The 12575-nt window shown below is 36.3% G+C and overlaps 1 protein-coding gene across 3 annotated transcripts in view; it reads left to right on the forward strand.

Annotated features, from left to right (window-relative positions):
• Nucleotides 1-10439, forward strand: part of col2a1b (collagen, type II, alpha 1b) — a 134750-nt gene extending 124311 nt beyond the window's left edge. For all 3 annotated transcript variants that reach the window (XM_037532212.1, XM_017719154.2, XM_017719155.2), the window contains 4 exons: nt 5002-5290; nt 6075-6262; nt 6409-6651; nt 10223-10439. In XM_037532212.1, the coding sequence (XP_037388109.1) occupies nt 5002-5290; nt 6075-6262; nt 6409-6651; nt 10223-10369 (867 nt within the window). In that variant the 3' untranslated portion in view covers nt 10370-10439. The remainder of the gene's footprint in view (nt 1-5001; nt 5291-6074; nt 6263-6408; nt 6652-10222) is intronic.
• The last annotated feature ends 2136 nt before the right edge of the window (nt 10440-12575 follow it).

A 12575-nucleotide genomic window follows, 5' to 3' on the forward strand; every position in this document is an offset into this window, starting at 1 on the left:
ATATATATATATATATATATATAATTCAGGAAACTCAATCTTTGCTAGCTAGGATGCTCAGACTGTAGAGTCTGTATAAGCAGGCATGCATATTTTATATAAAAATCTATGTGGAAAAGACAAGTGACTTACTCAAGCTTTAAGACCTATTTTTTTAAGATTTAAGATTAGAACTATTTATTTATTAACCAATTTAGATTGAAAGCCCACAACAAGACCAGCATGAACTTAAACAGGAAGCATTCACAGATTTAGTTTCCCTAAGGCTTTTAATCACACTGAATTTTTGTCCTGATGAAGGCCAACTAGGCCAAAATGAGTTCTCCTCTACTTTGATGTTGTTGTTTTTTTTTGAGGATTTTTTTTTAGCTTTGTTGAGGTTCCATGAAGTAATTGCTGCTACAACCAGCTGTTGTCTGGCTTTCTGTAACTATCTGCTATTGTATTGAATAAGAATCTGGATTTTTTATATGTAAAATGGTATGTTGACTGCAGAAAGTGTTTGTAGTCAAGTGCAGTTCTTCTGTGCAGTTTGAAACATTCCAGTTTAGTTTTCAATTTCTTTTCCAGCTTTCATATGGTCCATATGGAATTTTTTTATTTAATTTTTTATTTATATGTTTATTTTTTTATTTACCATATCTGCTTTAGAGCAGGACTATGATCATTGCTAACATCATGGCTGACTTGATTGACACTGCGCCTTGGTTCCTGCCAGTGCTTGAATACTGTGGCTCATTCCAGTGCTCTACAGCCCACTGGTAACACTGGACTCCATCAAACAAATGCTGGAAGCCTGCACCTCAGATCATAGAGATAGGATTGCTCAACTGGAAAATCAGTGCAGATCACTCACTACTGAAAACTCTGCATTACTTGACATGCTAGATGACAACAAAAAAATAAAAACACATTTTTGAAATATCGTTCGTTTGTGCTGCGTTTGTGCTGGTTTGTGCCATTAGAATAACCGTTTGTACTGCTTTAATTATCAAGTTATAAAGCCATAAAGGTTGGGCAAGTGACGTCACACAGCGCCCATCAACGTTCAAATCGCACCAAAAGGGTTCTCATTCATTTGTGCTACATTTGTGCTAGTTTGTGCCATTAGAATAAACATTTGTGCTGTTTTAATTATCAAGTTATAAAACCATACATTTTGGATGACTGATGTTATGCAGCCCCCATCAAATTTGTACTGCATTTGTGCCGTTAAAATAAAGATTTGTGCTGTTTTAATTATCAAGTTATAGGTTAAATATTTTTCTTTAATAAGTGACGTTACTCCGCCCCCCCATCAGCATCCAAATCACACCAAAATGGTCTCATTCATTTGTTCTGGTTTACGCTGATAAAAGAAATGTTTGTGATCTTTTAATAATTAAGTTGTTGTATAAATAGGTTTTGTCACTGCCAATGACATCATTACCACAGGATTAACACAAGTTGATGGTGAAGATCTAAGAAAGGCCTTTTTGCCTCCTGAGCAGCTGCTGTCCCTGATCACTACAGAGCCATTCTGGCTTTCGCAGCTTTAATTATTCAGCTTCATCACTGCACTGAGTAATAGTCAAGAGTTGAACTAAAATTGATGATTAGAAATTACTACTTGCTACTTAGCTTAAATTGGTCACTTTTAAAATCTGTTGTGTTCTTGGTGAGTCCAGTAAATTTTTGTTGATATTTGATGAGCACATCAAGTCACACGAACTATGAGTATACGTGATACACTGAAAGACTGTGATGAAGCTGACCCAGATGACTGCTCAGGAGGCCTTTCTCAGATCTTAACCATTGACTAGTTTTAATCTTGTGGTAATGATGTCATTGGTAGTGACAAAAACTTTTTATACAACAACTTAAGTATTAAAAGAGCACAATCATTTCTTTTAACGGCACAAACCAGCACAAACGTAGCACTAACAAGTGAGACCATTTTGGTGTGATTTGGATGCTGGCTGGGGGCTGTGTGACATCACTTATTAAAGAAATATTTTTAACCTATATCTTGATAATTAAAACAGCACAAATATTTACTTTAACGGCAAAAACCAGCACAAACGAAGAAGACCCTTTTGGTGTGATTTGGACATTAATGGGGGGTTTTGCGTGATGTCACTCATCCAGCCTTTATGGCTTTATTACTAGAGAATTAAAACAGCTGGAATGTTTCTTTTAACGGCACAAACCAGCACAATTGAATGAGACCATTTTGATGCAATTTGGAGGTTGATGGGGGGGCTGAGTGATGTTGTATGCTATAAAATGTAATGTTTAATTTCTCACAAATGGTGCCACCGCAAATGATGATTTCTACAGCACAAACCAGCACAAACGCTGCACAATCGAATAGTAGCATTTTTTTTCCATTTCTGCCAGAAATGGGGGGGGGGTTGGTGCAGCTTCATGGAGGTGGTGGCCTAGGCCTTTCTGAAACAACCACTACAATCGCTGAGCTACTCTTTTGCTTTGTGAGGTAACGTAGCTTTATGCTGCTTAATATTAGAGACTTAGTCGTTTCCATATTTCATGTTCTGTTAACTGTAAGGTTTCCAGCACAGTCAGATGCTTGCAGATGATTGTAGTCGAAAGGGCTTTTACTGATATAAACAGAGATCCAAATTGTAGTCACAAAAACAGGCCGAGTTCAAATCCAAAAATCTGAGAACGCAGTAAATACATCCAAAGGGCAGGGAAGAAAGAGCATAAACCGAAAACAAATAGCAATAGGTCATACACAAAAGATATAACAATAGAAAAAAACACTCAGTAAATCCACACCGGTGCACTTTGCAATGTCTCTAAGCTATAGCCTGGGCTATATACCATCCCAAGTGCATCACCCAGGTGATGCTCATCAATATTCCAGAGACCTAGAGTGTTGATAGGGGCATTGTGTCATCTGTCAACTTTCACAAGGGATTCCGGAGGCTGCGTGACATTAACCAGTAAGAGTTCACTTAAATTTAGCTACGAAAAAATTCTCTTAGTGTACAAGCTGCAGTGAATTTAAGGTACATTTCTCTAGGTTTTTAAATTATTGTTACTGTTATATGGATTGTGCACATATAGAACCTCTTCTGTTATGTAAAAGGTTATTACTTTAAATATGTGTCGACGCTTGACCAAGACTGGATCTCGGGTTACTTTTTTCTCACTCTCTGTTATCGCTGGATACACTGTCCCGTTATATAGGAATATGTGTTGGCGTCTGCAGGGGTGGTGGTGTATTTACAAAGTACATGTGCTTGACGTGTTTTAGGTCTGTCTGTTCGAGCAGTTCAAAATTAAAACATTCAAAGTGTCTGTTTAGAGGTCTCTTGTTCCCTCATTGGGTTGGGATGTTTTGGTGTTTTGTTTTTTTTTCCTCTCTTAGCCCCCATGCCTCACTCTCCCCTTTCTGCCCCACTCTCCCCATGCCCCGCTCCCCCCAGTTTCACTGTCTCTTTCTCTTCAAGGTTGCTATGCTTTCTACCTTTGTCACATTTCTCTCTGTTTCTTTTTTTTCATTTACACAATGGAATTCAACTTAAGTAATCCGGGTTTGATTTATTTAGAATGTCAGGGGTCTACAGTCTTAAATTAAAGTTATAAAGTTTTTTAATCACATTAGGTCCCTGAATGCTGATATACTTCTTCAAGAAACCCATCTTGAACTCCAAAAACTCTGGGATAGCTAAGTATTTCACTCTAACTGTAGTAGTAAATCTAGGGGAGTAGCAATATTGATTAATAAAAGAATACATAATATATTATTGTAGTAGGCTCACTTTTCCAAATTCAGGTGGACTTATTTAACATATATGCTGGAATATATACTGGGATGATGTTGATTTTATGGATAGGTTGTTGTCCATCATTCCTGATCTAAATTCACACCAATTAATTCTGAGGTGACATGAACTGTGTGAATCCCAGATAGGATCGATCAAACCTGACATCAACAGTAGGCTCAAAAATGCCATAATCGTTGTCTTTCTTTATTAAAGAAAATGGCTATGTTGACCCATGGAGTGAACTTCACCCTCATTCAAGATCCTTCTCTTTTTATTCTCAAGTACATCCTTTTCTCAAATTGACTATTTCTTTATAAACCGCAAGCTCATGCAGTTCGTCACCCAAGCTGAGTACTTTGCAATAGGTATTTCAGACCATGCACTGCAACAGATGGATCTTACCTTCAGTCATTATCAGAGAGCTGGCCCTCAGTGATGTTTTAAACCAACACTACTTTCAGAGGAGAATTTTTATACAAAGATCTCAGATTCCTTTCCTTCTGTTTCTAATTCAGTGTTATGGGAGTCACTCAAAGCCATTATTCATGGTGAAATTATCTCTTACAGGTTATCCATAGAGCTCATCTGTGCAATGCTACATTAAATCAAATCTATCCAGAGGTTAAACCAATCTGTCCTTGCTGCGACAAGGACCTGGTGACCCTTTTTCTTATGTTTTGGTCTTGTTGCAAATTGGGGAGATTCTGGGACTTTTTCTACAGCCTTTAATAAACATATGAGTCTCTGCCCTCTTCTAGTTATTTTTAGGATTTACTTCAGCACTACAAAGTTGAATTCCAGAGAATTGGACTCTTTTGCTTTTGCTCTGTTATTAACAAGGCAAACAATTCTCATCAGCTGGAAGTCTCGCTCTCCTCCCTCTTGGTTGAGAGATTTTTTTTGTGTCTCGTGAAGATCAAGTTTAGTTTGAGAGGGTCTGTGGACAACTTTTATAGGTGCTGGTCACCTTTCATCACATTTTTCAGGTCCCTCCCGCAGCTTCCTGTGGAGGACTTGGGTAATTCCCCCTCTAGAACTCCATACCCCTCCCCCTTTTTAAATTATTAATTAATTATTTAATTTATTTATGTTAGTGATTCATTTATTCATTGTTATGTGTTGTAAGACCTGTAAAAAGCAATAAAAAATTAATGACAGTCTAATGTTGTGAGACAGTTCATTTACATGATTTTTAGCCCTCTCTCATATTCTCTATCATTGTCAGGGTCCTCCTGGTAATGCTGGACCCCCTGGACCTCCTGGACCTCCTGGCCCTGGCATCGACATGTCTGCTTTTGCAGGTCTGTCCCATCATGAGAAGGCCCCTGATCCCCTGAGGTTCATGAGAGCTGATCAGGCTGCAGGAGGTCTTCGACAGCATGATACAGAGGTGGATGCCACCCTCAAGTCCCTGAATAACCAAATCGAAAACATTCGCAGCCCTGAGGGTTCAAAGAAGAACCCTGCCCGCACCTGCAGAGACCTGAAACTATGCCACCCAGACTGGAAAAGTGGTGAGTTTGGTAGAAGAGCTGAAATGGAATGCTGTCAGAAGAAAATTTATTTTAGTTAGTTTAAATTTAAGGTCATTTTAATACACTTAATTTAAATTTAAATACATTTAAAATGACTCAGAAAGTAACTTGGTCTGGAGTTCTGGGCAGCTTTTGCCAGAGGCCAGACTCTCGTTTTTGTTTGTGGTAGTATTAATATATATGGGGAGGAGGGAGGAGATGGTGTGGTGCTGAAGGTTGCAGAAATCTTTTCACAAGATGGTATTGATGGGAATTTATAAGTTGTTAGATTGGTATGAGGAGAGATTTCAGGCATTGGTCTCTTTCCAAATTTTAGTTATTCCAAAACTCCAAGGCTTGCCATGTTCAGTTTGACACTTGGCTGTCAGAGAGCCTTTACTCTGGTCACATCTCAGCTGTACCAATCAACTTAAAGTGCTGAACTAGAGGGGCAGTCAGTGACAATGTTTGAAATAAAGGGCATGAAAAGTCACCATTACAATAGTTGAAGCTCTTGTAGTAGTAGATACTGAAATTATTTATAAAAGAATTGGAAAGCATAACTGAATTATAAAATGACTTTCCTGTGCTTTAAAGAAATGTTCACCCTGGCTAAAACCATTCAACATGGTTTAAGACTGCTAATAATTCAAAAGAGATGCCAGGAGATTCAATGTTAATGAGGCAAAGTTAATGGTCAAAGAACATTGAGCATTGTAATATTTCTAATATAATCTTACTGATGAGTTTACTCCCGACTTCTCTGCCACCCAACCATTGCCAGGAGAGTATTGGATTGATCCTAACCAGGGCTGCACAATTGATGCCATCAAGGTCTTCTGCAACATGGAAACTGGTGAAACGTGTATCTATCCTAAACCTGACAAAATCCCACGCAAGAATTGGTGGAGTACCAAGAGCAGTGACCGCAAACATATCTGGTTCGGGGAGACAATGAATGGTGGATTCCATGTACGTAAAATTACATTTGATTTAAATTTGTTACCTTCCAGTAGCACAATATTAAAACAAATACCAGGTAATAGTGGTGCTAAGCTTGGTAAATTCTTGGCTGTTTACTTCCCACCCTGTAATATTTCCTATTTTTGCGTCCACAGTTCACTTATGGAGATGATACCCTTTCACCTAATACAGCGAGCATCCAGATGACATTCTTAAGACTGCTGTCCACAGAGGCTTCACAGAACCTCACATACCACTGCAAGAATAGTGTGGCTTACATGGACCTAACCACAGGCAACCTGAAGAAGGCTCTGATTCTACAGGGCTCCAATGATGTAGAGATAAAAGCTGAAGGCAACAGCCGCTTCAGATACAATGTCCTAGAGGATGGTTGTACGGTAAGGAAGCACAAAACACATTCATGCATACATTTGATAGCTAAAGGAATTCTCTGATTGCTACACTGATAGATCAACCAAAGGAGATTTTAATTGAGATCGTAATACACAAAGGTAATATTACAAGTCACAATTACAGCATGCTTAAATGTAGGCAGTTTAATGTGATGAGAATCTCTTTTAGATTTGTTAAGAATCAGACCTTGCATTTCTGTCTTCACATTAATGTGTGTGTATGTTTATGTGTATATTTGGACAAAAATACTGGGACACCTACACATTACACTTACAGGAGCTTTTATGACATCCCATTTTATATCCCTACCCATCAATGATAATGATGGTTTTATTAAAAAGAGTGCACTCAGTACAACTATTTCCAGCCTCATCTAACCCCAGCATGAACAGCATCTAAGACACACAGCTCTTATACTCTTAATCCCTCAACCCCCCAGGAAAATTGGTACCATTGTAAAAGTCAGTGTTCTCATACATTCTCTACAAAAAGTAGAGATTTGATGTCGTAAACTGAGTGTTCTGTTCCTGTCCTCAGGACGTGCTATAATAAACAATTTGCTGTAAATGTTCAAGCCATGAGAACAAAACAACCCTTCAGCATTATGAACAACAACTAAAACAAAGGTAAAAGAACAGAAAACTAGAAAGAGTTCACTTTAATACATTTGACTGCTGAAGTTTGACTGATCCATCAAGGAATCTTTACACTTCAATTCAAATAATCAGAATTAAAAATTACTGCATCAATTAGAATTGCTTGCCATTGAATAGACATTAGTCTATGACATAATTTCTGTACGTAGTACATGGATTTGCTTTGGAAGGCATGAATACAGCAACAGCATACCATGCAGTAGATTAGTGATGACACAAATCATGACAGAACATGATAGGCTTTAACAAGAATTTAACCAGCTTAAGTCATCTAACTTTTGCCATTGTCTGTAATCCAAACCATCCTTGTATTATAATTCTGTGTGACTACAAATTAGTGAATATGAGATTAAAGCTTGAGCAGTATCATTTACAAGCTAACCATGTGCCAAGCACATATATACATGTCAACATACAGTCTCTTATTGCTTCTATTATTAAGTTGGTTGTACGGAAGTACAGAATTTGGTTCCCTCCTTTGCAGCTATAACAGCCATCACTCTACTGGGAAAGTGATGCGTCATGCTTTATGCCAGCAATCTCACACTTGCCATTGTGCATTTTGATCTTATGCTTGTGTATAGCTGCTTGGCCACAAAAACTTATATAAAGAAGATCCTAGCATGCAGGTCTTTTGGTGAGGTTGCTTCGAGATCCAACATGGAACTCTTTAATGAGTCATTCAGCAGAAGATAGACACTATGTGCTTCAGTACTTGGTGGTCCCAATCTGTGAGTTTGTGTGGTCTAATGCTTCATGGTTAAGCTCTTGTTGCTCCTAGGTGCTTTCATTTCACAATAATAGCACTTACATTTGACAGGGGCAGATCGAGACAAACAGCAATTCGACAAACTGACTTGCGGCAGAGGTGGCATCCTATGACAGTGATATGTTTCAAGTCACTGATTTCTTCAGTATGACCCATTCTACTGCTAGTGTCTGTCTATCAAGACTGCAAAGCTATGTGCTTAATTTAATCCATCAGTTAGTAATTGGTATGGCTGAAACATCTGAAGTCATGTCATCTTAAGCAGAGAGTTCACTTTTGGTCACAGACAGTGTGCAACTGAATTTTAGATAACTGAGCCAACAAAACCCCACCCTCATTGTTTGATGTTTTGCAGTAATTATCTGCTAATATATTGTAATCAAGATTTTTAAAGTAAAATTTAATTAAAAATTTAGAAATGTATGAAAAACATACATGTACAATACATGTACAATCTGTGATGCAATATACCCCAAATTTCAAAAAAGAATCTCAAAAGTAAAATGGATTGTAGAGTCTTTAAGTGATTATTTTTCATTTAGGGTCCACTGGTACATGGAATCCTATCTGCTAGGATATATATTTTTTTCTTCACTAAAACTGACTGGGGAACAAACATTCCAAGTTATCCAAACAACAAAATTTGAGGATAGTTATAGAATATCCCCAACTACTTAGACAAGTGAAAAGACTCCTAGTGGTCTGATGGTGGGGCTATAAAGCAACATTTTGCCTTCTTTTGGCCCATATCTCCTGAACCATGAGAACTACAGTCATAAATAATACTTGTTTTATTTCACGTAAACATCTAACTGGGTCTTTTAAGCTCCATATTTTAGATAATTGGCAAAATATGTTACACCTATATTTTTCCAATAGCCTGGGGTTTTCCAAGATGTCTGCATTATGTTGGTCTCAAAATGTTCACACAAAATGTTGAATTTTTCATACTCTTGCCTTGTTTTTTTTTATTATAACCTCTCAAACTTGGTTTTACCCCATCTGGTTATTTCTCAATGTCAATGATTATTTTAAAAATCCAGCCGTTTAAACTCTGTGGCTGCAAGATATGTATCAATCAGTTTGGGTAGGCTTATTGACACAAGGGGCTATAAAGCCTTCAGTGATGCTCTGATTGTGACTAAATTTGAAATGTACATACACAGTAATGATTTGAGGAAGTATTTAAAGTTTGACTGGAATCAGCCTTAGGAAGCTATTACAATGCCCAGCATTTCTTATATAACTGGTCTGCCCCACCACACTCATAACCTGCCCTCAATCTGTTATGCTCTTTCATATGACCTCCCATACTCTGCCTTGTCTTTTTGTTTGTAGTATTGTGCTCTTGTTGTCTGTGTTAGTGTGTACTTTGAATTGTAAGTGTCTTTAGGTCCTTGATAATGCACTATATAAAATAAATAATAATAATAATTATTATTATTATTATTATTATTAATTATTATTATAACAATCTAACATATTATCTCTTTCTAAGATTAAATTTTTTTAAAATCCTCAAATTGCACATCTCAATAAGATACTTTGCAAATATGTGTTCCTTAATTACAAAGGAAAGTTGAAAATAAATCCATGATTGGTATATAATAAAATATTGCAGTATTTTATCCAGTCTCCAGAGGGAACTCCAACAGTTGTAAATGGTGTACTGCAAAACATATAAGCAATCATATGTCTTACTGCAATTATCTTGTGGAAAGACAAATTGGTCAAAGTTATGCATTTCAGAGAGTCCAATAAATGTGCAAATACAAAATATTACAGTTGTTTTTCAATTGGTAAAATTTGGAAAATGTAAATTTTTTCTAGTGTTTTTATCAAATTACCTCAAAATTAGTCTCAAAACTGTCTGTGGAGTCTAGTGTCACTAGTGCCTCAGCATGAAAACATTTCCCTTCTATAAAGAAAGTGCTTGTTTCGAATCCTACCTGAGCTGTCCTTACCAAAGTGAAGGACAACTTGAAGCAATGTTAAGTTTGTATCCCGAGAGCTTTGTGTAAGTTCAAATTAATCGATTATCATAAGCTTATGATGTTGATGATTCTTGGACCCCTAAGACTGCAGCTTGCATCTATATTTTATTGTTTTTTTTTTTCTTTTTCTCTGCAGAGTTACACCGGGCAGTGGGGCAAGACAGTAATTGAGTACAAGTCACAGAAGACCTCTCGTCTGCCCATTGTGGACATTGCCCCTATAGACATTGGTGGAACTGATCAAGAGTTTGGAGTTGATGTCGGTGCTGTCTGCTTTTTATAAAGAAGGATAAATGAGTGAAACAAGAAAAACAAGAAATAACACATACTTAGAAAGGAAGAAATAACACACTCAGAAAGGGAGAAAAATGAAGATCAAGGTTCTTGTTGACAAGCAGGACGTCTAAGTGCTTTTCCATGTCATAACATAGGATGCCTGCACTGATTATCATCAGCAGTACTGATAACATACTAGAGTCAATCACCATCTGACTCACAACTATTACTGACAACTTTCACCCGAGCTCAATCCCTGTCTTCAATATCATCTCTGATTACTTCCTTCCTGGATAAATTTACTTATCACCAAGTCAAATCATGCTGATTATGAACAGCAAATGTTTAAAATGTAACAGATGATAGTGAAGTGCATGCCTCGGTATTATTTATTTATTGATAAGGTGTCATTCCCTTTGTTATTTTTTGTGTGTCAAATCTTTGCCACTTTTTCTCAATGGTCCAATCATGCAGTTTATCTATCTTAAACCCCAGTTATTAAATGCAAATGTTTTTCTGTTTGCCGTTTTCATTTATCCAAATGACTGTGTTTTAAATAAAATATGTATGGTGCTATTGTTAAACAGCATGTAATTTAAACTACCGTACATCTGTACAAATAGATAGATGAATGGATATCTAGGTTGTGTCTTATAAAACCTATTTGTAGGTTTTAATTATAGGGTATGTTTCATCAAATTTAGATGCTTTATATAAGTAGTTGCAAATCATGTTTTGCCTGGGTTCTTTTTTATTTTAAGCTACCTCGTGCTGAAAAAGTAAATGAATTATGACAAATTATAGTTGTTATACATTAGCTTGAAGCTTGATGGAACAACCTATGCCAAATTCTGAGTTAAGATTTTTATTTTGTGCTTCATTCAAGTTCACCTTTCTTGCTAAAGGTCCTGAAAGAAAAGGGTAAACATTTGCATAGTCCTACATTATGCCCTGGCATAAAATAAGGCATATTTTAAGGCATCTAAAGGCATAGCTTTCTGCCCAAGACAGATTCCCTAATGAAAAGTGCTGCATTGACAAGGTTAAGGGTTGTCTTTGTACACCAAGGAGTGCATTATTACTATTATTATTATTACTACTACTACAAATCAAATTTTATTGTTCTTACTATTGTTGTTATTGTAGCAAGAAAAGAAAAACTGACATAGCAATGCATTTTATTTATTTTGTTTTAATTTTGTTTTATCCCCTTTTGTACTGGGAAAAATGTTTTCTTTCCTGGGGGTTGGTGGTGGGCTGGGGTCTCGTTTGTACCCATTCAAATCGTATTTGATCAAATTTGATCTATGCTGATATCAACAGAAGAAGAAATACAAACACAAAACTGCCTTGCTCCTGCACATTGTGTTTTTGGGTGAATGTGTGTTCATGCATGTATGGCAGACAGGGGAAATGCAGTAATTAATGAAGTTTCATATAAGTTTTAATAATGACAGGCTGTGTAATTTCATTATTTTATTCTTGAAAAGGCACACAAAACAGAGGATGACTGTGGAGACAATTCATTACTCATTTATGCCAAATGGCTTTTGTTATTACTATTTCAAATAGTAGATTTAAGCATGGTAGAGTCATAATAGAATTGTTTCAGGTAGTTGTATGTTGTGTGCAACGACTGTCATCTTTTACCTGGTTTTTTTGTTTTTTATCTTTTCCCTGATCTTTCACATTAGCAATAAAAATAGAAACATTTCTATTGACAGTACTTTTTAAGTGCTATTTTATTTTTGTTTTCATATAATTTGCCTAATACTATGTGTATCATTACCTCTAATATTTGCCACTAATATTTAATATTTCATGTTACATGCCACAAATCTGTGGACTCATGACACACTAGAATTAATGAACAAAACTGCAAATAAATTTAGTTACATATTAAGTTAATCATGAGAATAGTGTCTAGTACAAAAACTGTTTTGACAGATTGAAATTTGTTTTCTTGTTTGCTTATATTATTTTACATATTTTCTCTCTGCAAATTCTTTTCTGATAGTTACGTAGTTTAAGTAAGGTTTATTGTCCTATGTATTCATAATGCAGAGCAAAAATATCTCATACTTCAACACAACATACATTATAAAGTGCACACAGTAACAAGAAGTCAGTAGCAATGGTTTCTAAAGCAGTTTTGACAGTTCATTTATGGAAATTTATGCAACAGTTACTTCCAGCCACACAAGCTGAACACT

Source organism: Pygocentrus nattereri, chromosome 21 (genome assembly GCF_015220715.1).
Source record: "Pygocentrus nattereri isolate fPygNat1 chromosome 21, fPygNat1.pri, whole genome shotgun sequence".
In the NCBI taxonomy this organism is placed as follows: Eukaryota; Metazoa; Chordata; class Actinopteri; order Characiformes; family Serrasalmidae; genus Pygocentrus; species Pygocentrus nattereri.